The 27,294-nt window shown below is 39.3% G+C and overlaps 2 protein-coding genes across 2 annotated transcripts; both read left to right on the plus strand.

The window, feature by feature from the left end:
* Positions 1-690: 690 nt before the first annotated feature.
* qtgal (queuosine-tRNA galactosyltransferase) lies at positions 691-20,435 on the plus strand. Its single transcript, XM_086296504.1, has 12 exons — positions 691-1,110; positions 2,146-2,262; positions 2,357-2,456; positions 3,652-3,716; positions 4,519-4,584; positions 5,417-5,512; positions 8,864-8,959; positions 10,036-10,160; positions 12,364-12,499; positions 12,623-12,691; positions 12,790-12,864; positions 14,372-20,435. Exons 1-12 carry the CDS (start codon positions 976-978, stop codon positions 14,450-14,452), a joined length of 1,161 nt encoding a protein of 386 aa, XP_086152630.1. The 5' UTR covers positions 691-975; the 3' UTR covers positions 14,453-20,435.
* An 818-nt stretch (positions 20,436-21,253) lies between these two features.
* On the plus strand, positions 21,254-26,587 carry metrnlb (meteorin like, glial cell differentiation regulator b). The gene is made up of 5 exons (XM_086296505.1): positions 21,254-21,787; positions 23,049-23,232; positions 23,318-23,543; positions 24,863-24,922; positions 25,746-26,587. Exons 1-5 carry the CDS (start codon positions 21,693-21,695, stop codon positions 26,060-26,062), a joined length of 882 nt encoding a protein of 293 aa, XP_086152631.1. The 5' UTR covers positions 21,254-21,692; the 3' UTR covers positions 26,063-26,587.
* The last annotated feature ends 707 nt before the right edge of the window (positions 26,588-27,294 follow it).

A 27,294-nucleotide genomic window follows, 5' to 3' on the forward strand; every position in this document is an offset into this window, starting at 1 on the left:
CTTTTTCACATCACTGTAGATAGATAGGTCGATCGATTAAAATAAGTAAATAAGACAATAACCATAGATAACTATAATAACTATAAATAAACTTATTGTATGAGTCACTTATTTATTTATCCATTGTGATATATTTTACTGTAGAATTTTAAGTAAGAGATTAGGCTTCTGTTTTGTAATTTTGCGCAATGGATTAATAACAATAATAAATATTAATGAAAAGGGGAAATATATATATATATATATATATATATATATATATATATATATATATATATATATATATATATATATATATATTTATATATATACATATATATATATTTTTTAAATTATATATATATATATATATATATATATATATATATATATATATATATATATATATATATATATATATATATATATATATATATGTAACTATATATATATATATAAAACAAGCACAGCAAAATATATCCCAATAATATCCCAATAGCTTGAATTAGACAGTTTGTTTAATAATTAAGCCTCATCCTACACTTTACCGGTGCCATGTTTTCAGAAACGCGGTATCTTCAAACAAACAGCAATACATACGCTTCGTCTACGTCACCGCTTTAGATGATTGACAGTGAACCGCAGCGAATCTGGTGTCTGTCCGTGTTTTGCATGAGCCAATGAGCGTCCGGGAGTCATTATTTGCGGAAGTTATTAAACTGCTAGCAACACTGTGGGTTTGAGCTACATCTTTAGGATAAATTGTCACGATGTCCGCTGTTAAAATTCACAGGAGACCTTTTAGGTGATGTTTGTAGTAGAAATGGGTCCACTTCATGTTGAGAAGTGTCCTAAAATGGCTTTGCTTTAATCCACGTGGATTTCGCGTGTCTGCCTGCCTTTCTGTACATGTACACACATTTGTAACCATTTCTTATAGCTTATATTCTATACCCTCGAGTTAGCGGTCGCTTGGCTACTTTTTATATTGGCCCCATGAGACGTAGCGAGGACACGGAGCAGCAGGTCAGGGAGTCAGAGGTCGACATGAACCCGCCGAAGCGGCTACGCACCACGGAAACACTGACAGGAGGCAAAGAGCGGGAGGTGGAGAAGAGCACTGTGGATGTGGTGGGTGATGATGACTCAATTTAATGTCGATATCGACATTAAGGAGAGTAAAAGTTATAAAAAGTGATATGGCCAGTATTACCACCCTAAATAGTTTGTTTACTGAGTATACAGGTTTATCCTCGTCTCTATTTCGGTGGTGTGGCATTTACTTGCGGTTTTAATTTGTTAAGAGCAAACTAATAGAGCAACAGGCTTGTCTTCTAGAGATACAGGGCTTGAAACGTAAATATTTGCTATAGTTATTTTAGGGAAACCATTACAGATCCTAATAATGAAAGTGGCATCTGTTGGGCTACACCAGTCAGCCACAGTATTTAAACAGTAGATGGACAGATGAATAAAATAACCACATATTACAGTGTAATGCACTCGGAAACATTGAGTGCTGGTATTTATGTGACTCTCACTTTGACACCCACACAAATGTTGTCGCAAACCAAGCACTCCTCAACATCATCGGCCTCCAATTCAGCACAGGGCACCTAATGACAAGATGGAAAAAGCAAAACAAAACTGTTCCATTAAAAATGAAAAAGTCCCTAAATTGTTTGCCCAGTTTCTTACCCCATGAAGGATTGACATGAAGTCTGTAAAACAAGCCAGATTGATGGAGATCCCACCCCAGAAATCCAGGACCCACTGCCAAATTATCAGCACCAAGTACCACTTATACCCCCACATGTCCCAAGTCTATACCTTAGTTGTGTCAGTTATTTTGGCAGCTGTAACAGGTTCAGTATAATATTAGAAAGCTGCTTGATTGGTCTGAACCAAGTTGTGCCTAATATACTGGAAACATTGTACATATAGACACTGGCAATTTCAACTTACTTACTATATAGGAGTTAAACTTTTGTTATTTCCATGCCCTTTTGATTAAAGAAGTGCTACAGTTGCAATTTTACTCATTTTCAAGATCACTTCCCTCCTGCACTTCCAGTTTATACCATCCTGCTTGATTGTTGTTTTTGTGGTTGCCAAAGCAGCAGTTGAACTGAGTGTAAACTTTCTATTTGTGTCTTCTTTACTCAGAGTATTGTCATGCCAGTGTATAATGCATCATGCTGGCTGGATGAATGTCTGCAGGCCATATTGGTCCAAGATTTCTCTGGATCCATGGAGCTGTCGGTGTTTGATGACGCAAGCACCGTAGGTTTTGTAGGCATATTTACACAAGTGAAAGAATACATTGTCTCATAGTTTGAGACATCACTTAACTCTTATGCATGTGCGTGTCTTTTAGGATGACTCGAAAAAAGTGGTGGAAGGTTGGAGGGAGAGGCTAGAGGCAAAGGGCATCTCAGTGGTGATCTCTGGTCACAACTCTGAACAACCTAAAGGAGGTCAGTAACTTTTGGTATATGATCAGCAGTCAGTCCACGCTCCCAATCAAATTATGTGACCTTTATTTTGTAGTTGAACATGAAGGCCTTAATGCTAGTAGATGCTCATAATTCCCTTAACATCTTCCCAGTTGTTCCTATCACCATTTGTGGCAGCTAATGATATCAAATGAAAGCCATTGTTACATTCCCCAGAATAAACCACGTCTGAGGTGAGTACTGACAAGTTTCTGGGGAGAAATGGAAAGTATGTGAAAGAAGGGGGATTTATTTACATGTAAAATCAGTTTATATGAACATGGTTGACATAAAGACCAGCCATGCAGCAGCCCTTATGCTGAAACAACCAAAAACAAAGGCAAAAGTTCAACCAAACACAATCTCCAAAGAACGGTGAAAGCTACTGAGCTCATTAACAAGAAGGCAGCTTGAATGCTGCCAAATTGGCCTACTGGCAGTAAATGAGCCATTTCTAACAGTCTTTATACTCTGGGCCCTGCTGATCAGTAGTGGGATCAGCTGCACTGAATCTGCACGTTCAGCATTTCACGAGGGTTACTGGGTTGAACAAAATGTTTCATTGAAATTGTGTCCAACAGGCTTTGAAGTACTTTTACTTTGTTTGGTGACTGTCAGAAGCGTTACACAGTTGGTAGCGAGGTCTGTATACAGCCCACTGTATTAAAATAAGCAGTTCAGACAATAAGTCAGTTTCCATTGTTGCAACAGCTTATCAGGGGCCGTTTAAGATCTGGTCCTTAAAATCTTCCACTCTGTGATGAGTGTTGGACTTACTCTTGTGAATGCTTAATTAAGGAGAAGTGCAGAAATACAGTGCAACCTTTAAGAGACTTTTTTTTCCGTGACTGAAACAGGAACTGGTACTCTGCAGCAATTTATACTGATTTCAGATGGATGTGTTAAGTTCATGTCTCTTACTTATTTGTAGAATGTGCATTGTAACGTAGTGCAACACATTTCAATGCGCTACAATTTGCAGTACATTTGAAAGCCCTCAAGCTAGCAGAAATGTAATAAATGAGCCTTTACTTAAGCGCTTACACACCGGCAGCGCTTTTTCATGTTGTCTGGTTTGACAGTTCATTAAGAATCCAAGCACACATTTAACTGTCTCACAAAGACATATTTAAAACCGTAAGAACAAATAAGCATGAAATGTTCTTTTGTCTTTCAGTGGGATATGCAAAGAATAAGGCCATATGTCAGAGTCGTGGGCAATACTTGTGCTTTCAGGATGCGGTGGGTGTGACCAAGTGTGCTTCATATCTTTCATAACACATACAATAGTATGTCCAAAATAATGAAATCATACCGGGGTGTTCAGTTATCCAGAAAATACATGCAAACACAGATCTCAGCAGTCAAGTTACCGACTGATGGGCTAAACATGAACATGAAAGAGAAGTTTAAGTTAGATTAGGATAGCTCTGTTTTTGACACAGTGCTTTGTAGCTGCTTATCTGAAACACTCATCTGACACACTCATCTGACACAGCCAAAAATGAAAGCTCCAAACATCTGACAATCTTCCAACCTCTGATCGCCTCTGGCTATATTTGTTCTTATCTTTCGGAGTCGCATCATATCAACTTGGCTGTTTTCTGCTAACTTTTCACAGAAAACACTCAGTGCCTATGAGATTGGTTTATCTGAAAGCAGTCAACTAGTTCTGTTTATTCTTGTGACTCTTTTTCTGGTAATGCTGATATACTGATATATTTTACCCTCTTAAACTTTAAATACAACCTTTATCTCAACCACGCTATGAAGATAAACTCTTGTTCTGTGTACATCAAGTTTTTTGCCTATTTTCTATCTATCATTGCAGTTAGACAGACCCTCCGAGATTATTAAAAAATTGTTTTTTATGTTAAAATGCTAAAATTGTCAAAACTAACAATAGAAAATTCAACCTAAACCATTTTGACCAAGCTCTAATATAGTTCATTAAGTGCAAATGAAAAAGAATTGTGTGTATTGTCCATTTGTTGTCACATGTTATTGGCATAGACATTTAAAATAATTATTTTCTTAACTTTAGGATGACATTATGTTGCCCCAAAGAGTTCGTCTGCAGTATGAGGCGTCCGTCTTGCACAAAAACACTGTAAGTTCTCTCTTAAGCGTTTGCTTAATCACTTCCTTCCCTATCTTTTCTTCTCACTTCTCTTCCTCCTCCTCTCTACCTTTCCCTCTGACTATCAGTGTTAAAATGAAAACAACAACAACAAAAAAGATATTGTTTGTAAGAGTGAGCATGTGCATGCGTGCGCGTGCTGCTGTACAGTTGGCATGTAGAACAGAGTGAGTATCCGGTGTTGATGCTTTCTTTGACCTGGCAGGTCAGGGGTTATAGGTCATGTGTGTGTGGAAAATAAGGGCGACAGCATAGAGACAGCAGGCTTGCTGTCCTCCATAAACAGCCTGCCTGGTTCTGTTCCAACTGTAATTTTTTTATAGTTGTAGGTGAAAAAATGGGACCCGTATTTTGTTTTTCAGTTTTCTATAATCTCTCTTTATGTATCCTCTGATTCTGATGTAATTCTTTCTTTCCTTTTTTTGCTTGAATATGTCTCATAGGAAACACGATATGAAGCAGTAGTTTGCATTATTTGGGTGAAATGTGTTAGAACTTTTAGATGACTTATTAGTTATTCTGCCAATAATATCTTAGTTTTTTTATTATCTGAAATAAAAAAATATGTTAAACAATTCTATTAAACTTCAAAATCAAGTTAATATTTCAAACTCAGCCTTCAATCTGAAGCATAATTACTCAAATCGTTGGAAATTTGTGCAGCTCGATTTACAAAAAAAACAAACACAGAAGCTCTCTGATACAGAATTTTGTCTAAAATGATTGAAAATGTTTTGGGTGGTTCTTGGAGTGAAATTTTTTATTTTACTCACAAAGTTGTGTATGTGTGTTTCCATGATAGCTGATTGGCTGCAGAGTCCAGCGAGTACCGGAAGGATCTACAGAGCGTTACACTCGCTGGATCAACACACTCAGTCAGGACCAGCTCATCACACAGGTAAATGAATGCAGCTTAGCGGAGCATGTTTTGATTGCCGACTAATGTGTTTTCGCATGCATATGTGAATGCGTGAGGTCACGTGACAGGCAGCTACTAGGTCAGTTTGAAACAGGATACATACCTGCTGTACGCAGTTTCCACGGAAATGTGTTTGTGGAGTGGCGAGAGGATGCTGCATCACTCCTGACCTCTCTGTCTATCACAATCCCAGCAGAGGAAACAGACCCCAGTGTCAGCTGTCTGCTGAGGGCAGCCTGTAGTGGAAGCTGGTAAAAGTTTTGAGCTTTGTGTAGAAAGCCTTGTGCAGCTACCAAATCATCATACACAAGCACTTTAGTTTTATTATACTGTAAAGCTGTCTGAAAAATTGAGTACATCATTTAAAAAAAATAAGAAAAAATAAGAAAACAGGTAGCTCACTACTCAATAAACCTACAAGCTTCAAACTGTTTCTGTGCTCCTTGTTATATTTCATACATTGACGGCATCTGCAGTCATGCCAAAGGACTCGTTATATATATGAACCCTGTGATTCAGTAGCTTGTAGAGCCACCTTTTTAAGCAATATCTTGAAGTAATTGGTTTCTGTATGACTTCATCGTTTTCTCACATCATTCTGGAGGAGTTTTGGTCCACTTGTCATTACAGCGTTGCTTCAGTTCATTGAGGTTTGTGGGCATTTGCTTATGCACGGCTCTCTTGAGGTCTTGCCACAGCCTTTCAATCAAGCTGAGGTTGGGACTTTGACTGCGCCATTGCAGCACGTTGCTTCTTCTTGGCTGCTGTGTTTGGGATCATTGTCCTGTTGCGTGACCCAATTTGGGCCAAGCTTTAGTTGTTGGATGGATAGTCTTACATTTAGCTCTAGAATACTTTGGTATACAAAGACTTTATGGTCTACTCAAGGTGCCCGCGCCCTGTGGTTGCAAAACAAGCCCAGGTCATCATCCCTCCACCAGGGTGCATGTCAGTAGGTATGAGATGTTTGTGCAGATATACTATATTAGGTTTTCATCAAATCTGACACTGTGCATTATGAATAAAATCTCCATTATTCTATTAGTATTGTGGACTCTTCTACCGTGCTCTTTTTAGAGGGATATAAGCCAAATAAGCCATGTTTGTTCAGTCTTTTTCTAATTGTCCTATGATGACAGTAACATGTAAGTTCCAAATTCATTGGTAAAGGGCTCCATAAAGACATAAAAGGTAATGGTGTTAAACATTCTTGACCTAAGTGCTGACTACATTAATGAAATTATGATTTCTGTCATAGATGGGAAGCCATAAGGTAACCAGTGAATACACCCTGATAGATGCATAACAGATGCACAAGCTGTTGGCCCTGGCAAGAGGAACTATGAACTAATCATGAGCCTTACTAATCACTCAAAGCCATGAAAGCATTTGGTCACTTGACCAGCTTGGCTACGTTTTTGCTGTAATTTATGACTTTATGCTTGTACTCATAATCAAATATAGTGGGCAAGATTTGAGAGTTGTGTCCACTTGTGTTTGCCATACAAGCGCTCTAAATAGGCAAATTCCAATACTTATTCACACTATAAGTATTGGAACATTTTTTTAGAATTTCTTTGACGATGTGATCAAGTGAAAATATTTACCCAGTGTGTTTTTAAAAAGTTACATTATTCACGAAGTAATAAAAAAAAACAGTGATATAAAAGTAAAACCCCTGGAAGTATGTCTGTTTTTGAAGAGATGGAAGTCTGCTGTTTCTGACTTAACAAAACACGCTGTCACTAAGGATACAAGACAACCTGGACTGGCTCACTCTCCCTAACACACACACACACACACACACACACACACACACACACACACACACACACACACACACACACACACACACACACAAGGTCTGCATAACTCCTTAGCAGACATTCCAGGATATTTATATGATATTAAGTTTCATGGAGCATGAGAATGAGATCATACATTGATTCTGAAGTCTTAAAAGCCGCTCCTTTTCCTTTTCCTTCCCCTTCTCTTTCTTGACTCTATCTGCCTTTGCTTTTACTTTCTTGACAAAGAAACTGGACTTAACCGAGTTAAACTTTAAAATTTACATTGAGCACTGCTTCTTTTACTCTAACATTCATCTGTAGGGCATTAGATATGGTTGTCTAAAATGTTCTCTACCCCTCTGATTACTCACGTTCACCCTAATGCTCTCAGTCTTTCCCAGAACTTGGTCTCTTATTCATGCTTTTGGCCACAGCTTACATCTGCAAAATGTTGCAATATTACTACAGAAAGGCAAAGAGATGCACGTAGGCGGACACACACACATGCACACACACTCATACACTCCAGATTCTGTCCAGCTGTTCAACTGCCTGGATCCAGATGTTTTGCACAATTATTTTCATCTGTGATGCATTTCTGTTACGCAGTAGTATTTCCACTTCAACCATGAACAATCACACAAATACAAATGCATATGCACACAGTGTGTAAGACAGAGTGATGTAGTGGGAGAGGGAAGTAGGACCACCTGAAATGACCTTTAGATTCAATATGCAAAAATATTACTGTTACAAAATGCACACAGAGATGAGGAACAAGCAGGGGTGGGGAACTGAGAGGGGGCTGGGTGCTGGTGTAACAAATGAGTTGGGGGCCTGCATCTGTAAAAAGAGAAAGAAATATAGTGGACATAATCCGATCCTGATGTATTAAAAGAGTTTTGCGGTCAGAGAAACGAGGAGAAGCCAAAACAAACTCATTAGTCAAAGAATCATATGCGAGAGGATGGAAATGTGTATCCTTCCCCTGCACACTTCAGGAAGCACACACACTGCTTTAAGAAAGCACATGTGGCTGCACTCTAACCTATTTTGTTTTCAGGAATAGAACTAAACTTCTCCTGAGTGCAGCTTGTTGCTTAAATACTATTGCGAAATTTTTCAGAGCCAGTAGCTTCAAAATCCATCCAGTAAAGTTCGCACAATGTGAAATAACAGAAATAGTATAAGAAAATAAAAACATAGTAATTAATAACCTTTATTTACTGAAAGTGGCACAAGAAAAAACTTTTTTAAAAATGTGTTGACGTTGCCTGTGCTCCTCCTGGCACCCTGTGAGCTAAAGGTAAGAACGTGTAAAACCAGATGCATTAGATACATTCTTGAATAAAAATGTGCATGAAAACTTTTTCAAATGAATCTCAAGCACAGCAACACAAACAATTAATTTAAGTTGGACGGTGTGTAGCTAATATGACACTGTATATTGTCTCTTTATTAGGTTATTGACCAGAATATACTCCTACAGATCTGCCACAAACTGAAAATTTATGAAATTCTAACAGTTTGTCGGTTTCAGGTGTACACCTCCCATGGGCCCAGTGTTGTCATGCCAACATGGTTCTGCTCACGGGAATGGTATCAGAAAGTTGGGCCGTTTGATGAGGGAGGCAAGGTAAGCATTCCTATTACTCAAACTGACTCTCTCAGGTGTTCACAAACCCACTTTGTTGCTCTTGTCGACTCACCAAATGTCAGAAATAATAGTGATCGGTCACCTCTATACACCTGACCAGTCACTTCTTGAATGTATGAATTGGTTGTGGATGTCAGAAAGAATTACCCAGATGGAAAGGTGTGGAAACGGAGGAGTTTTCAGACACTGTTCGAGCAGCTGATAAGAACATCCTTTAAAGCATTCGACTTCTCACCCCTACTCATATCAGCTGTTTTCACACATGAAAACTAGGAAATTCTGTGAAAATCCAACTGAAACCTTGCCTGACGTTTTCCTTTCTCACATCTAGCACACTGCTAAAAACACAATTGTTAAATGTTCTCACTATCAAAAATACATTTGATATCTGATATATAAGCCCAAATCCAAGAAAGCTGGGATGCTGTGGAAAATGCTAATAAAAACAGAAGGGAATGATTTGCAAATCCCGTAAATCCATATTTTATTCATTATAGAACACTGAAAATATATCATGTCATTTTACTGTTCCATGAAAAAGTGAGCATAACAACACAAAAGGTTAGGACAGGGTTTACGAAAGGCTTGAAAAGTAAGTGTTGCTAAAAATCATGAAACTACAAACAGGACAGACAACACCCAGGACTGTTAACCAGCTGGAGTCTTATATCAGATAAGAGTGCAACACGTTAATCTCCCAAACATCCAGCAACTGGTCTACTCCTTATTTGTGGACTGTTGTTAAAAGAAGAAAGGAACCCTTAATGTTAGCATTTAAATGTTGCTATATTGGATTTTTGGAATCAGAATTTACAAGATTCAGACTAGAAGGTAGTGTGGCAAGTTATCAGCTAGCACTTCCAACATGGACTAGATGGTCTTTATTTAGCCGCATACCAAGTCATCTTATTTGTCAGACAATTCAGTTTAAAAAGCACCAAATATTCAGGAGGTTCAGTTTAGTGACTCGGATTAGTGGAGGTAAGGCCTAGCTGCAGCTCTCTGTGTTTGGGCATATGTCATATCATACCATAATTCTTCTTCTCTGTCTCCAGGGAGTCCCAGAGGATCTTCTCTTTTTTTACCAGAGTCTTCGTCATGGTGGGGGTCTGTTCCGGGTTGACCAGTGCCTGCTGATATATCGTTATCATGAGAAAGCAGCCACTCACTCCGTAACTGAGTCAGTCCAACCATCATTCCTCTTCAGCTGCATTCACACACACATACTTGGACATGGTGTTGATCCTCCACCTACTCACAGCTGCCCACTGGCATCCCAGATTTTCTCAGAGCTCACACACAGATATACTCACACACATACACAGACACGTGTTTTAGTAAGCTTGAGTTTGTGGAATTTCAGTCACTTTCCCAGCGTATGAATCAGGAATTTCTATGCGTTTTCTTCTCTCTGTGGAATGCTCAGTATCTGTCCAGTGGTGCTGGGAGGGAATCGGATTGCGTTGTGAACAGAAATGTTTGACATATTGCGTAGCGTTGTGTGTGCGCGCGTGCACGCGTGTGTGTGAGCACGTGTGCATTCCTGCTGTTGCCTGTGCATCAGCATGCAGTCTCTGCAGGTGTGTGGGTCTGTCTCTAAATCTAAAACACACCAAAGAAAAAGATCTTTCCTGCCTTCTCTCCACTCACACTGCCTAACCTTTCATCCCTTCTTTCCTGTTATCCCACCTTCCTTCCCTCTTTCCTTCCTTTCTCCCTTGCGTCTAACCAGTGCTCGTATATCTGCCCGTGTTGACGCACTCCTTCACCAAGCATCCTCCTCTGTCTTCATCTATCATCTATTTTTGGAGATCTATTTCAAGCTAGCTGCCTTCCACTCTCCCCTACTTCTTATAACCCCTTCCCATGTACTGCCTACTTACTTCCTCTCTTTAGTGAAATGAAACCATTATCTTATTTTTGTCTATTTACGTCGATCTTGCTCATGCATGTAATTGTAGATGTGCTAAATGTGAGGTGTCAAGTCTTTTAAAAGATACTGCCAAAAAGTAACTGAGTTGGGAGGCTTACTTACACAGAAATGCACTGTTTGTAAATGAGATGAAAAGGTTTGTGTGTAGTTAATCTCTACCATATTGCTGCCCTGCCTTAGAATCAAAGCCTGTATAGAGAATGCATAATAACCAAGGAATCTGGAGACCACCCGAGCTCCACGATGATGGTGGAATCGGGTTTGCTTGCCATATGAGGCCCAGTGCTTAAAAAAGTAAGAAGTTCGCATCAAGAGATGCGAGTGAAGCACTTTCTGAGAATGTCTGCTTGATTTCTCATTATTAGTGCCTTTGTTTTAAAATGTGAGTAGAAGGGGGTTAAGCTTGTAAACATAGACAGATTTAATCTTGAGGGTGTGTGTGTGAGAGAGAGAGAGAACCCTGTACACAGTTGTGCAGAGGTTACAGGAAGTCAAACTAATTTACATGCATAAAATTTTCCATCTACTTAAAGCAACAGATCACAACTTAATAAATGTAGTACTTGCCGCTTTGTAAAGGTATGACACCGAAAGGATGGTTTAAATTTGTAGCTTTAGCTTTCATTTGTATTCACTGATCATTTACAATAGAGCACAACTAAGTTAGGCTGTCTCAATCAGACCGGTTGTAAACAAACTGACCAACATTTCATCAGCTGCTTTTTTTTCAATCGGTCATTGGAAGCTCTGTTTTGTACCCTTACACTTGCTCCTCCTCTAATCCCAGAGCTTTTGCAGTCAGTGTAAATGACGACTGCTCAACTTAAATCTAATTTTTGGGGAAGTGGATGAAGGGATTCAGATCTGGCGAGAAGGGTAGGTAATAAGAGAAGAGGGAAACAAGTGGTTTTGATGTATTTTGACTACAGCACATGTTACAGTTCACCAATGGTAAATATTCTTCCTCAGCCACTTTAAGGAGTTACAGTAGAAGTCTTTGTTTTTTTTTGTGGGAGATTAATTGAATCTAGGAAAGTCAAATACACAACAAACATACTCGTAGAGTCTTTTACTGAAAGCTGTTGTTTAGTCCTTAGCTCATAGCCTAAGAGCCAGCTCATGTCACTAGTAGTGACTCATAATGTGAAAGTTTGCTCATTTTGACTCAGTAGGTGATACTTGCTCTTTGAGCCTCAGTGTGAAATCGCAAGTACAAGTGGTCAGAGTGGGACTTCCAGAGAGAAATCTCTAAAAAACAAACAAAAAAACCCCAGAAACTGTTAAACGGGTTCAGAGGGGAGCTTCTCCCAAGACCTTCAGCTTCCTTGAAAGTGTTCAACCTGCTGCTTAGATTCAACTGCTTCTTTCCCCACACTAAATAAAAAGAATCTCGGAGTTGTACCAGTGACAGTCTGATTAATTTAGACTTCTCTGGCCACTCTGTTCACAGAGAGACTATTTGGAAGCTGCGAGTAGACTTCCTGCAGGAGAGAGTTCTCAGCCAATGGGAGAGCTTCACCATATGGAACGCTGGTAAACAAGGCCGAAAGCTGTACCGATCGCTTAGCCCAGCCAATCAGAAGAAAGTATGTTGCCTTCAGATGAAAATAACCAGCCAAATCAACCTGCTTCCTGTGTCTCAGTAGATACAGATAATGAAAAAAGTTGTGAAATGCGTGTTTGAAATTAGTGTCATTCTGTTATTTTAGGTCAAGGCTTTCTGTGATGTGGATGAGAACAAGATCCAGAAAGGCTTCTATACATACGAGGAGTCCAAGGTGAGATCATATTTGTTACATTAAACAGGTCTCCAAGATGGCTTTATTCCAGTGATTTATTTTTTATTAACCTCTCTCGTGTTCCCGTATCTTTCTAGGAAAGGCCTAAGCCAAAGATTCAAGTTCTGCATTACAAAAACGCCTCTGCTCCTTTCATCATCTGTGTCAAACTGGTGAGCAAAAAGCATGTTTGTGTGTTGTATGTTTGCTGTTTCTGACCATCTGTTCCTCAGGTCTGTAATCTATGTTAACAACATAATGATGAAGGGCGTGTGCCCACTGCACGACATAACACACACAAACACAGGAGAGGCTGTCAGGAAATGGGTAGAGACAGCAGCCTGATCTTTGATCACACGATGCTTGTACAAACATTACATGTTTTTGCCACTATTGTGTTTGCATATAACACATCATGGTTTGCATTTTATGCTCCAGATCGTGGCAGTACACATAGGCTTTACCTAGAACAATGGCAGTTTCTTTTTATTCATTGGTTTTCAGTATGTAATGACACACACATCCATTGTGGCAGTTAAATCACGTAATATCTATTTATCACACAGCCAAATTCAGATTCAAATCTATGGTGACCCCCACCCCACCCCACCTCAGGGGTCTACTAATTGCTCAATTATGGGAATTGGGAGAAGTAATCAGAGTCGGAGGAGATGGAGACCTGGACCCAATCATTCTCTCTCTTGTTCTCTATGACATCCACATAAACAAACACCTGGACTCAATCACACTGGGTTTACACCCAGGTGTCAAATATTTATTATCAGCAAATATATTGATTTCAACTTTTCTCAAAGACTCTGGTTCAACCTAAATTCCTTTAGTTTAGTCAAACATTTATTGTTGTATTTCTTTTGGCTTAAAGCCGAGGGAGTCTATCATGTTTTTCTATCATTGGTCAAATTCCATAAGAACCTTTTAGCATTTTGTAATTCAAGTAGCCTCAAAAACAAGACTTCTGCAACTCCTCTTGGATCTGTTCAGGATTTTGAAAATTTGGCCCTTGATAGGAGAGTTTGGTATTCACAAGAGACGGGATGTTCCAAAAAACTGTTGTTCAAATCAGGCATTCCTTCATATAAAGGAATGCCTGATTGAGTGGCAGAAAATCCTGCAGGAAAATTTGATATTCCAACATTAGCAACAGCTGCCTGCACTGGAAAACAAAAGAAAAAAAAGGAGTAAATCTATCAAAACAAGAGTGTCAAAGATGGTCTGATAAGTGCAATAAATGTGCTAATATCAGCATTTCAGAAACATTTCTACTGTATCAGCTTCAAAATGCACATCGAGCATGTCATTCTTTTCTTGCATAGTTAGTCTGTTAACCTTACTTTCACATGCAATCAAAGGTAACAGCTAGCTATGTAAAAAGCTCAATGACACAGTGACACTCCCCCCCTCCCCCCAGTTTAAAGACAAAGCTGCAGGAAAAGGTTGTTTTCTCACTATTTATTTCCTTTTCCTTCTTGCTTGCTGCTGCTTTAAGTAAGAAATACCAAGTCAAAAGAATTCTGAAGTCCACAAACCCTGATGGCTGATTAGTCCACACTTGAAAGAAAATGATGATGTTTGTGAATGAAAGTTGTGTTGTAGAAACTGTGGCCTGCCATGATGTTTTCTGTTAATGTTCTTTCTCTCGTGGCATCTTTTCATTCGTAGGACATGACTGGAGGCAACCTGGAGGAAAATCTAAATTCTTTGCAGCTGAAGGAAGGAATAGATTATTACCACTTCAACTGACTGTTCAGGGAGATGGGGAAGACTGGAGGAGGCTTGCAGGTTAACAGGCAGTGGAATGCAGAGGAATACGTCACTTTCACATATATGCAAACTGAGAAGTAGGCAGGTAATAACAGGAAAAGAGTGAACACTGGAAATAAGTGCACATTTACAAAGATGAGGGTAGGAGATGGCTGTCGTGTATTTTAAGTCTTAAAATGGGTTAAATGCCATTTTTTGTAGTTTCACTTTGATATATCGGCTAATAAAGTCACAACAGGATATCCCAGCTCTGACTTTTTCTGACCCTCTCCTTAAGCATAGCACAAAGGTTTGTAAGGCTAATTCCACATTTCTTGCTGAGTGATGAGTAATGGTTGATACCAGACTCATATATTACAAAAAAGAAAATATAAAACCAAGTGAAATTTAACATAGCTTAATTTAACAACAATTACAGCCTAACACCTTTGAGTCTCCTCATCTTTAATACATACAAAAATGTACATAACAGGTCAAATGGAAACAAAACAATTTAGTGTCTTACAAAGGTGGGGACAGATTTACTAAACAGGCCAAGGTGTGGTTATTTTATTGATTTACAAAAAAGGCACTAAGTTCATTTCAATATCAAGCGCAAAAAATAAGACCTGATTTTTTTCAGAATTAAATAGCTGCGCAAGCAGTTACTGACATGTCGTAAACATTACTAAAATAGTTTGGATGCTTGATTTAAATATTCTCCTCCCTTTATTTTGTGCCTTGAGAAAGGAACTCCCTGAAATACGCATGCAACAGGTTTAGCTGTGATAATACACTAAGCTAAGCTGACTGACTGCTGACACGTTTATTATTATTTTAAATTAAAAAGCGTGTATATTTCCCAAAATGTTAAACTGACACTTTTAAAAGCAAAAAGTAACGATGAACTGAACCACAGCTGAAAGAGGCAGCACAAGGGAAGATATGAAATGATAGAAACAAATGTGAAGATCTGAAACCCTTGTACTTTACAGATGACTGTTCTATATCATGCAAGAGGACATTGCCAGTGTTCATTACTGAAGGAATAAAATATCACACAGTCTGTGTGAAGCCAGTTCGATAATTGCCAACCTGTATTCTTGAACTTGTAACTGAAGTTAAAGGGAAGTGCAGTCATGACAGAAAGTACAATTTATAAAGGGTGGGATGTTTTATGACTACATTTCTTAACAATTGTTCCCTGATGCAACTGTGTAAAATCAGATGCACGCACACATCTGCAAAGAATGTGCAAACACAGATTCAACTCACATTTGTTTTTCTTTCCCTGGGTCTCTTATGAAATCTAAAGAACAATAACCTCTTTAAGAGGGCACAATTTTGATACGTAAACACATAAAAAAAACATTTATGTTACCTCACAGAGTGAGGAGTTTTTCTGCCCAAAGGTAAACAGACCTATCCACACAAAATATCCCCCAATGTTTGCTGGTTTGGCGTCGTGGTTTGCATTACTGTAAATTTGGCCACAACAGTTTAAAGGGCAGCGATGGTTAAAAAAACGGTCGTCATCCCTACCAAAGTTTTATTTTCGCTACCTTTGTTATCATAGGCACAAAGTGACACATAATCACTGCACCACATTAGTAGGTAGGATTGGATTTAGTGTTGGATAAATAGCAGGAGTGAGTCAGGTTTGAGGTGAAAGCCCCTTGCCTCTGCCACCCACACCGCACAGTGCTTTGTTTGGGCAGAGAAAAAAAGATTCACATCCACTTAGCCACTAGCTTCTATCTACACCCCCTCTTCCCTCTCTCCTTTAAACTCAAAAACTTAAAGGAACAGTACAACCAAAATCAGATTTACCCATTTTCCACCTCCACCCTGGAGTGCGTTTTATCCATCCAGATTGTTGTTTTCATGTCAGTTGCCCCGGCTGTAAAAATGTCTGTCTTTGATATAATAGAGCTAAATTAATGGAGTTAAATGGCACATTTTAGTGTGCTGGGCAGATTGTTGTGTCCACACCAATGACCTAGGTGATTAAAAAAATCCCGTAACACAGAATGATTTTTTGTAGGAATTATTTTCTTTCTACTGTCCATGTCCACCGAAAAAGGAGAGTGCAGCTAGCTGATATTACATCTCAGCTGAGTGTGGGACACCATTAATGCTTATGTCCTGCCGAGCTGTCGCCTACTTTTTGTAACAGGTGGATGTATGCTTTGTTCTGCAGATCGATAAACACAGCTGGTATAGTTTTTACAGTTTTGATCTCCATAAAAAAAAGTGCCATTTAGTTCTTTTATATTCAAGAGAGGGGTTAATGCGTCTGTAGCTGATTTCTCCAAACAGAGTGACTCACACCAAAGTAATGTAAAAAACCCAAAACAACAACAACAATGATTTGGAGGTGAATTTTCCCTTTAATCAACAAGGCTTTTCCAGAGAGAGACTTTGCATGTGATTTGGGGTTTTTTACATAAATGATTTGCCGTTTTGTTTAAGGTGGGGCATATTTGAAACATAACATTTATCTGCTTCCGAATGCAACCCGTCATTCAAAGTATGTGCAGTCATAAAACTGTAATATTCTTTGGATGAATGAACACAAAATATTTGAGAACAAGCTGTTTAAGTAAGACCGCATCCTGTCTAAATAACGCACTTTTTAGCCAGTCTGCCCTCATGATGAAGCACTTGGTGGATGATCAGAGTGAGCTCTAATGGAGGATCTATGAAAGAGAGTAAACAGAGCTTTACTCAGTGTATACACTCTGGTGCTCTGCAGACATCAGACCTCATAATGCACACACACAAGCGGACCGAATGACCCTGACCCTGGAGCCTGCTTGCCCTCACTGGTCAAATAAATCTACGCGTGTGTAGAAGAAATATACACACGCATTCTTACACAGCTGCATGAGCTCTGGCAGTGCAGCTGATAAGAAAAAGAGATAAGAGAGTGGAGTGTTTGAATGAAGGGGGGTCACGGGTCAGAGACTGAGGGCTTTTTCATTCACCTGGAATGATACAGCATTCCTTTGTTTCGACATCTCCCTCCAGAAGAGGTTTTTGTGTCTGAAAAGGAGATGCACATGCATGCTGTGTAAAATGCTGCACTATAAAGAGAAAGCACACTGACTATTTGCAATAATTACCATCTGTTTTACCTTTGGAAGTGTTATGCAATAGCAGCGTATAATCAAATTAAAAGCAACTAACTGGGCGGTTCGATTTTTAATCGAATCTCTACGGAGCCACAAAAGGTCTTTGAACCTCATGATGAAGGCAAAGCAGCCTGTTTAACTATAAATACTTTGGCTCTTCATTTTCATTATTACAATGTCATGTTTTATGGCAATTATAGGCCTAAAATAACAAAAACTGATACCTTTGTTAATTTTATCACCAAATAGGTCCTTTTCTACGATTCTTGAGAACCCACAGCACTTTATACAACATGCTTCATTCACCAGTGCACCTTTTTTTCTATGTCTAAATTCTCTCTAACTCAAATGAAGACTTCGGAGAGCAGCGTGGGGTTCAGTATCTTGCCCACGGATAGTTTGGCATGCAGACTGGAGCAGTCACAGATAAAACCACCATCCATCTGATCACTAAAAAACATGCTGTAACTCCTGAGCTACAACCACCAGCAAAACAGAACTACTGTGAAGTGGAAGGAAAAATATCTATTTGCATGTACATTCCTACTTTGAAATAGTAACTACAAAGCTGGTTGGGCTGGTCTGATTGGCCACACAGAAGCCCTTCCTTATGAGGTTTGCATGTTCTCGCTGTAGGTGTGTGGTGTTACATCAGGTACTCCAGCTTCCTCCCAGAGTTAAAAGACATGTTAGGTTAACTGGTTATTCTAATTTGGCCACTGATGTGAGGTATATGAAATGTTTCAAGTGTACAGAGTAAACCTCTTAACAAATGTATGGTCAAATGATCACCAAGGCCAGAAAATTGCTAGACATTTACAAGTCCTTAAAGCTAATACCCTTCCTCTTGACCTCCACACATCTGATTCCATTGCACTGTTCAAATCACGATTAAAAACCCACTTATTCAATCTTGCCTTTCCCTCTAGTTAATATTTATTTTATGATTTTATATCATGCACTTTTATGCTCATTTAAATTCTTGTTTGCTCTGTACCCGTTGCTTTCCTATGTATCAGTGACAGTTATCTGCTTGCATACTTAGTACTTGCTTTGGTCCTATTTCTATTATCCTCCTCCTATTCTCTATCTTACTTGTTAAGCACCTTGGCATACCCTTGGTTTTTAAGTGTGCTTTATAAATAAAGTTTATTATTATTATAATAGCTGAAATTTAATTTTTACTCTGACATGTACCATTAAGACCTCAGCATCATTAGCAGTGAAAGAAATCAGGCCACAAAATGTCAAATACTGATTTCCTCCATGATGTCTTTGGGATATGAAATCTATAGTCATGCAGTCTTGGACATGACTATCCAGAAATGGATAATCTTGTGCAAGACTATGCTGGCATTTCTGTGTATACATCCACAGTAGCTACTGCCATTAAGACACTGCAAAATTAATTGGATCGGGCACCAGGTGATAGGTGTAAACCAAGACAATTATGAAACATTTAAAAAATTACCTCAGGTTACTGGCTGGTAATTAAACATTTACACTGCATTGAATGACTCGAGAAAGAAGAAAATTGTGTTTGTAGAAATTGTGTTTATTTATTTTTGATCAGTTGTAGTGATGACAATTCTGCTCAGCATATATGGTAAATGGCCTGCATTTGTATAGCGCTTTTCTAGTCCATAGGACCCCAAAGCGCTTTACACTACATTCAGTCATTCACCCATTCACACACACATTCACACACTGGCGATAGCAAGCTACATTGTAGCCACAGCTGCCCTGGGGCGCACTGACAGAGGCGAGGCTGCCGGACACAGGCGCCACCGGGCCCTCTGACCACCACCAGTAGGCAAACACGGGGTATAAACAGTATAAGAAAACAAATCATTACAGTCTACAGCGAAGTAGATGCTCAGCCCAAAAATCATATTCCTCACTTTCACTGTCTCACTGTCTTCCTTTGTAGGGAAGCATGAAGTGGTGTTTCATTGGCGTGGGCTCAGTGTTCCTTCCTTTTATTCAACAGCTACTGTCAAGCTGCCATGCGTAAATTAGGATTTCTTAATAACAAAAACAAACCAAAAAAGACTGAGAGAAAGTAAGTAAAGGCCACAAAGGTTGTAATGGGAGATAGAGCAATTGTGTGTTTGGCTCAGTGAGGAAGAAAAGTGTAGACAGACGTGGCGTTCCTCCTGTCAGTCTGCTTGAGAAGAGCCAGGTGACTGCAGGGGAGAAGGTCAGAGGTTCTGCTGCTCTGTAAATACTTCACATGGTGCAGGAGCATCTGAGGTCAAACAGCACATCAGAAAGAGTCCTCTGTGGTGGTGACAGGATTAAACTCGAGAGTCCCTGTGTAGGCAGTGTCTACCCCTATTTCAAACCTAAGGAGAGATGCATTTTAAGGATAAGCACTTGTTTACTGATTCATTAACAACGATAATTATATTGTAATACTTTGTATAAGCCCTTTCTGAGAGCGTTTATTCACACAGTTGTTCACAAATCAATTCAAATACGAGTGCAAACATAATATGTGAGAGAAATATTTGTAAAGGCTTATAAGCAAACATCATACATATATAAATCCGCAAATACATTACCACGGTTACCTAAATCATTAAAGATCCCAACATTACCCTGGGAATCCCAACATAGAAATAACAGTAAACACTGCATCTAGACAGTGGCGCATGGAAATGATATGAACCTCTTGTGTATATAAGCTTATTCTAAATTTGTGGTTTAGAATTGTCCAAATAATTTTTTTTCACAGCCTTGTATTCCAAAATATTCATATTACAAAGGAGGGTTATTCTTTACTGTATTTTTTTTTTAAATTTAATTTAATGTCAGAAATCCAAGGAAAAGGGCATTTTTATTTATCAGTTTCACAGGGAGGCATTATGGAATGTGTGTGTAGGGTGGGAGGGGGAGGGGGGGTAGAGGAGTTTGTTACAGCATTTCTCGAAATGCGTCAGATTGCTCTGGCTGTCCGGGGGAATGTGACGAGTCAGTAACATGCTTGCCTTCTGACTGTTTTCTCACGGGAAAAACACCAAAGAGACAAACAGACGCTTATGTGACCGTTTTTTTCATGTCATTTTTTTTCTACAGGTTTGTATTTAGAGGAAACCAAGCAGCAGGACTGTAATAGCAGCGGCGCAGGGACATTAGCCGCAGCTACTGCAAAAAGGGTTACAAAGAATAAAGTAACTCACGTGCGTCCTTGAATCGGGTTAAACGTCCTAAAACATGACAATAGAGGAAAAGCGCTAAAAGGCAAAGCATTGACTATTTCACATGTTTTAAGGGGGACGTTTGAGGGAGCTGCAAAAATCAGGCTGCTGCTCCAGACCTGCATGCTGATCTAATTTTCACGCTGATAATATGATCCATGTGTTTATAAAGCCGGCATGCACATAACCACTCACATAAGCAGTTTGAAGAAGAATAAGGGACCTGTTGGACTTCAAGGAAGCGCAAAGGTGCTTACCATGGTAGAAATGACACATTAAACTTGTGTTTGCATATATATGAAAACACATGCAAACACAGGTTTAATGTGCCTCGTATTCAACTTTTAATTCTGCCGCTCCACTGTCAGTGTCTGCTGTATTTTATCTATCAATTCTTCCGTGTCATACAAACTAACACGAGCGTTTATTCCCAGTTAGTGGGTTCAGTTTTATCTGTGCATAGCTGGCCAGTACGTTCGGTGTTCAGCTTGGAGCTCTGTCTCATACACATATCTTTCCGGTGTATCTGTGGGAGTGGTTTGGAGTCAGCGCTCGCGTGTCACTCAAGCGGAGTCAGCTGCTGGCACGCGCCCCCGCTGCCGTGAAGCGGTGCTCGCAGAGCGAAAGTTTTTTTTTGGTTTTTTTTTTTGAATAGGCTCTGTTGTCTTGCTGTGGGCGCACTACTCCTTTTACAGACTTCTTGTCCTGATGCTTTCCAACCTCAGTCGCAACTTTTACCTCGGTTGATCCAGCAATGTAGCCCGCAGGCGTGCAGAAGAGTATTTTTGTGTGATATTTTAACTGGATACTTTTGTTTCGGGGGCTACAGAGCGCGCAGCTAGTTGGGCTGGTCTGGTGTTGTGTGGTTGTGCGGGATCCGGTGACCGCTGGGGCAGACAGGCCACCATGCTCCGGCCGTGGGCTGCGCACTGGGTCGCAGCTGTGCTGCTGTGTCGGGCGGTGGCACAGTACTCCAGCGATCAGTGTAGCTGGCGAGGAAGGTGAGGATGGAGACGAACAAAGGATTTGTGGTCATATCAGTTCAGGAGCAGATATCTTTTCATTTGTGAATGTCAGGCTGATAATCTTGAAGCATTGCGCCGTTTTAAGTGATGGCACGGACAACACATGGTTCATTCATATAGGCGTAGATTATTAAGGTTTGGTTAAAACAATCTTGTGACTTAATGTGCTGTTTACTTACCCCGTGTTTTTCACAAGTGATGAAAGAAAGAAAATTCAACCGTGTGTTAAAAGGATAAGTGTTTCTTTGAGCCAGTTCTGTTGTTACGCATGGTTTTGGCGTTAGATGAGTAGTTTTAGTAAGATTTACCTTTATGTTCAAGAGGAGCCCTCATGGCTCAGAGTAAAATAAGTGGAAGAAATGTCAGTGAAAACAGGAGATGTTTTGGAAGTGCTTGTGGTTATTGCTGAGAAATGTAATGACGTCACATTTCATTATTAATCCTTAATTCGTTTACTGGATTTTCTTTTTTTTTCTTTTTCTTTTTTTAGCTCAGTCAATACTCTCGAAAAGGAAAGTGTCAATATGACAAACAGATCATAAGAGTGATTTTCGTTGGTTTATTTTGACAGTGTTCCTCTCTATAGTTTCTCTAAAAATGCTTCCTTTAAGATTTTATGTATGCATGATCACAGGAATGTCTCTAATCTAGCTCCTATCTTAAGTAAATACAGCCACATGGCGCCTTTGATCACTCCTCCAAGTCCCCAAGTCATAAAAAATGAAAGCCTGTTCTTTACACTCTGTGTTGTAAACTTCATCAGCCTTAAACTTCTAACAACTTAATTAGTCCCTGATGCTGAGGTGGCTTATCAGCACAAGAGACAAGTGAGAGATTTGCTGGCAGACAGCTGCAGGAGTTCTCCTCATTGGTCTTAATCCCTTCTATATGTTTCTTTAACTTTGTTTGTCCAGCACGTTCCCACTCCCTTTCAACATGTAAATGAATCAGAACGGTAGCAATATTGAAATGTATTGAATTTGGTATAGTATTTTTTTCTCTCTCTTATTTTCTTTATTAAATGTACCTGTATATTGTTTACTTGTTTGAAATACATTAACAAACAAACATGTTACAGAAATTTCTACATCCACAAAAATGTTGTCTGGATTCTGTAGCCTAGGAGTACAATCTCTGTAGTACTGGTTAAAGGTTGATTTGATGATATTATATTATAGTCCTTTTATATAGCCATATGTGATAAAAAAAAAAAAAATCATCGTCTTTTTCTCTACAGCGGTTTGAGCCATGAGTCCCATCGCAGAGATGTGGAGCAGGTCTACCTTCGCTGCTCTCAGGGATCTCTAGAGTGGCTTTACCCCACAGGGGCCATAATTGTCAACCTGAGATCAAACATAGAGTCTTCACCAGGTCATATGTCAGGTCTCCATGTGTGCATTAAACCTCAAGATTACTCCCAGGTAGAGTATGAGACCAATGTTGAGAAACAAGCCTTAGTGTATAATCAGGAGTTCTGAATGTGTCTGCTTGGCCCACCTTGTTCAGGGTTCTCATGTGTACCTGGAGCATGCAGGGGATCTGAGGCTGCTGCTGGCAGAAAAGGACCAGGCTCAGGGAACAGTGCATTGTTTCAGCCTGGCAGAGGGGGTGCTATTTGTGGAGGCTATCCCACAGGCAGACATCAGCCGGAGGATCACAGCTTTCCAGTATGAGCTGGTGCCCAGTCAGGGGCCAGCGATGCACATGTTCCCATATCTGCAACCTGGTTTAGGTAACAGCCTGCATTTTTTTCTTTTTCATTATTTTGTGTTTTGCTCTTGTGTGACTGGTGAAATTCATTTTCTGGTAACTTGATGTAATGCTGAGTCATTTCCTCTTGATGCATGCTACTTTTCTTAGCTCTCGGTATTCAGTACTCAGTCCCAGTATTCAGTGTTACTGTTCATAACACTCATTAAAGATTAAATAATGAAACCTATTTCTCTATTTGCTCAAATATCAAGCCATAAAATCCAGAATATTTTAGATTGATTTCACATAACATTAAAAATTAATTGACTTTGTTGTAAGCAGGGACTATATAAAGAACAGTTCATTAATGATGCAATAATAACCTGATATGTCAACATGGATTCTGGTAAGCTCAGAATCCATGTTGAGCATTCTTGTGAGAAATGATATCTAAAATTTAAATAATGAGCAGAAAGCAGTGACAATTTCCTAATTTTAAATGATAGTTAAACACTGAAAAAGGACAAATATTCATTGTATTATGTAAACTCAAATAAATTCCCAGTGATTGCAGCTCAATTTTCACATGGTTTTGCAAATTGTCCACAATCTTTTGGTAACTTGGTAAAATGTTACTTATAGCTGGCAGTTTAGTAACGTGAAATGAGGCTGACAGACCAGAGCTGGAAAAGCAAAAAGGTTTGGTAAGCATGAGGCCTCATTACTGTTTCACCCTTGTTTCTTCATCCCACCTTGAAGTAGCCCCTTTTCTGACACCCCACCCCCCTCACACACTTCCTCACTCCCACTCTTCCCTGTATCAGCCAGACATATAAAAACAAGCAAGCCAATCGAAAGGTCTCACTAGGGTCAAGCACAAGGGTCAGCCAATCGTCTCCCAGCTGTCAATCAAGACCAGATCTTCGCCACCCCCATTAGAACAGGAAAATTTGAGTAGCCCACCCATATGAGGGAAGTGGTGTTGAGAGGAACTGTGGTGGGTGGAGAGTCGCACTGGACTATCTTTATGAGAGCGAAGAAAGCCTTCCCAGTGAAACTTCCTGTCTGAGTGTGTCAGTGTGCCTTGGTGTTTTATAGCTGTTTTTATAGCTGGCAGGGTCAAGGGGTAATTCTCCAGCTATATCTCTTCCCTCACCTGCTGTCTTCATTCACATGCTCTCTATACCTCTTTTGATGTCTGATATCTAAGAAAAACCCACCAAGACTTTGAGAGTGAAATAGATTAATGGGAAACTAGATTAGATAAAAATACACAAACTAAGGAAAAATGTTTGTCTTTTTTATAGTAGCTCTTTATTAAAGTGTTATTGTTGTTTTTTGTCATATTTTCAATTTCAGTCGCCTGCAAGCCTTGTTCAGATGAAGAGGTCCTCATGGCTGTGTGTACTAGTGACTTTGGTAAATAAATATCCACATGCATACAGATTAAATAATTGATTTCACATTTTGCAAAATATACTTTGCTTATTACCTTTGAAAGGTTTGGAATTTAGGCCTTGGATTAGATTATTGCCATTCAAGAAACTAGAAAGAAAATGTCACACCAAAACTAAATTGGAATTATGTAGTGCAGTGTTCTTATGTTAAATTTATAGTACTGTGTTAAAATGACTCCATAGCTATAGCATAAACTACACACACATATATATGTATATATATGTATATATATATATATATATATATACATATATATGCATAAAACCAACACGGCAAGCTGATCCGTACTTTCCCAGAAATGTAGGCACATGCAGCCCAGACTGCGACAGCTTTGATCAGTTTCCTAATCACATTGATTTGCTGCGTAAACAAATCATATCAATTAGCACAAATGTACTCAGACATTAAACAAAATGTAATGGGATATAATTGTATCTCGCTTGCTCACAGTGTTCATTAATGCATTAGCCTGTGTTCTGCTAAGTAGTCTTGAGGCATTTTCTTGCTTTTATGAATCTGACAATCATGTAGATTTAGTCTAAATGTTCTCTTCATTCTTCATCTTTTCATTTGAACATTTATAGTTAACAGTCAACAGAAAGACTCAGACTTGCACAGTAATATAACTCTGATATTAGCAGTACACCAGGGTAGGGAGGTTATGACAGCAGTTTTTTTGGTTTTTTTTAAAAAAAAAAAAAAAGCTTTCATTGCTTTCTGAAGTTTATTTAATTTTAACCTGTTGATTTAATTTTCTTTTATTAAAACTGTTCCTTCTCTGTAGCTGGCAGTGGTGTCTTCCAAGGCGTTGCACCAGGTACTAACAAGCACTCCATGGCGACAGTGACTCTGAGACGACTGTTTCACCAAAAGAGCAGGGTGTTTGCTTGGGGTGGAGCCAGAGGACGGAGTTGGAGTGGTCGTATCAATGTTCCTGCACAGTGCAGTGTGCGTCCTGGAGGGGACGAGTATCTTTTGACTGGCTCTGTCCATTTTGGAGAAGCCTGGCTTGGCTGTGCACCACGCTACAAAGACTTTCTAAAGCTGTACATCCAAGTACAAAATGCAGGAACAAACCCATGTCAAGTAGACACAAACTGAGAGATCTGTTCTCGGCTCTGATTTTAAACAAGGAGTGCTTCAGTCAGCGAAGAAAACATGCAAAGGTTACAATTTGGAAGATGGGTCAATAAGGGACTGGAAGGAATCTTACAGATTTATTGTTTTCGTTACAGGCTACGTCTTCAGAATCGTATCAGTTTTATGACATTTTAATAGCCAACGTGCTACTTAAACCGAAATGTCCCTTTGGCTTTATTTTGCTACTGCATATGTAAATATGTTTGTAAATCTGTGCATGAGTGACTGTGAGTGAAAGAAGGAACGAGAGGCTTAAATTTAAACTCGTGCCTACCTGGTTAACATTTTTATTCTCTTGACGATACTGCTCATTCTTGAAATGAAAGTTTGCTTTGTAAAAAGCTTTCTGTAAAATTTAGGAGTCTTCTGACAGAAGTGTATAGTACGCAGCTCTGTGAGTCTTTGTGTGTGTGTGCTGCTAATGAGTTCAAAGGGACTGTACATATTTACAGAAATTAAAGATATGTGTTGTTATCTCACCAAAAAGGTACACACTTGGCGTGTTTTTCAGGTTGTGAATGTGTTAGTATGACCTCTATGTCCTGATAGAGGGGCCCTGTTTATAATTTATTAACAAATCTGCCACTATTTGTCAGATACTGCACGGCACAAAGGGGCTTAGTGTGGCTGGCATGCGGATAATTGAAAACAACTGACAAGTGAAGTTTGTAGTAGGAACAGAAAGTGAAGGACCAAAAGTTACCAGGCTTTCTGTCCACCCACATGGATGCAAACAAAGACTTATTATCCACCTAACTAACCAAAAGAAAAAACTATTATGAGTGCTCAGTGACCATTAGCTGGCAGGAGAGCAGCAGTGCGTCAGTGCTGGCGTTGCTGCCCCTGTGGAGCTTTGATGAGCCACTGTTCTGTTTGGCATCTGCTTTTGTGTGTGTGTTCACTACTGAGTGAGAGAAGTGGAAGCAATTATATTTTCCACCATAATAATCCGGGTAGCTCAGATACTAATATGCTAATTTTTTTCTCTCAAATTTTCAAGTTTATACTAAACAAAACCTTTACAGTGTACAGCCCTAAAGGTACAGGATATTCATTGTATACTTAATGTAGGAGTAGTTTTGAATTGTAGCCTAATGGCAGGAGAAGCATGTCTGCCAAAATAAAAAGGGACTGCCAGATGGATTGATGGCTGAAACTACTAAGGCTTGATGGGCGGAGAGCTGAAAGACGAG

Source organism: Aulonocara sp. 'chitande type north' Nkhata Bay, linkage group LG6, assembly GCF_057382095.1.
Source record: "Aulonocara sp. 'chitande type north' Nkhata Bay isolate Kocher_YH1m ecotype deep benthic linkage group LG6, A_spYH_male_GT1.1, whole genome shotgun sequence".
NCBI lineage: Eukaryota > Metazoa > Chordata > Actinopteri > Cichliformes > Cichlidae > Aulonocara > Aulonocara sp. 'chitande type north' Nkhata Bay.

Excerpts from the sequence above, each read along its gene's own strand:
- qtgal (XM_086296504.1), top strand. The coding sequence starts at position 976 with ATGAGACGTAGCGAGGACACGGAGCAGCAGGTCAGGGAGTCAGAGGTC. Across the intron at positions 5,513-8,863 it reads AGGACCAGCTCATCACACAG|GTGTACACCTCCCATGGGCC; the intron begins GTAAATGAATGC and ends TGTCGGTTTCAG. Across the intron at positions 8,960-10,035 it reads CGTTTGATGAGGGAGGCAAG|GGAGTCCCAGAGGATCTTCT; the intron begins GTAAGCATTCCT and ends CTCTGTCTCCAG.
- metrnlb (XM_086296505.1), top strand. The coding sequence starts at position 21,693 with ATGCTCCGGCCGTGGGCTGCGCACTGGGTCGCAGCTGTGCTGCTGTGT. Across the intron at positions 21,788-23,048 it reads CAGTGTAGCTGGCGAGGAAG|CGGTTTGAGCCATGAGTCCC; the intron begins GTGAGGATGGAG and ends TTTTCTCTACAG. Across the intron at positions 24,923-25,745 it reads TGTGTGTACTAGTGACTTTG|CTGGCAGTGGTGTCTTCCAA; the intron begins GTAAATAAATAT and ends CCTTCTCTGTAG.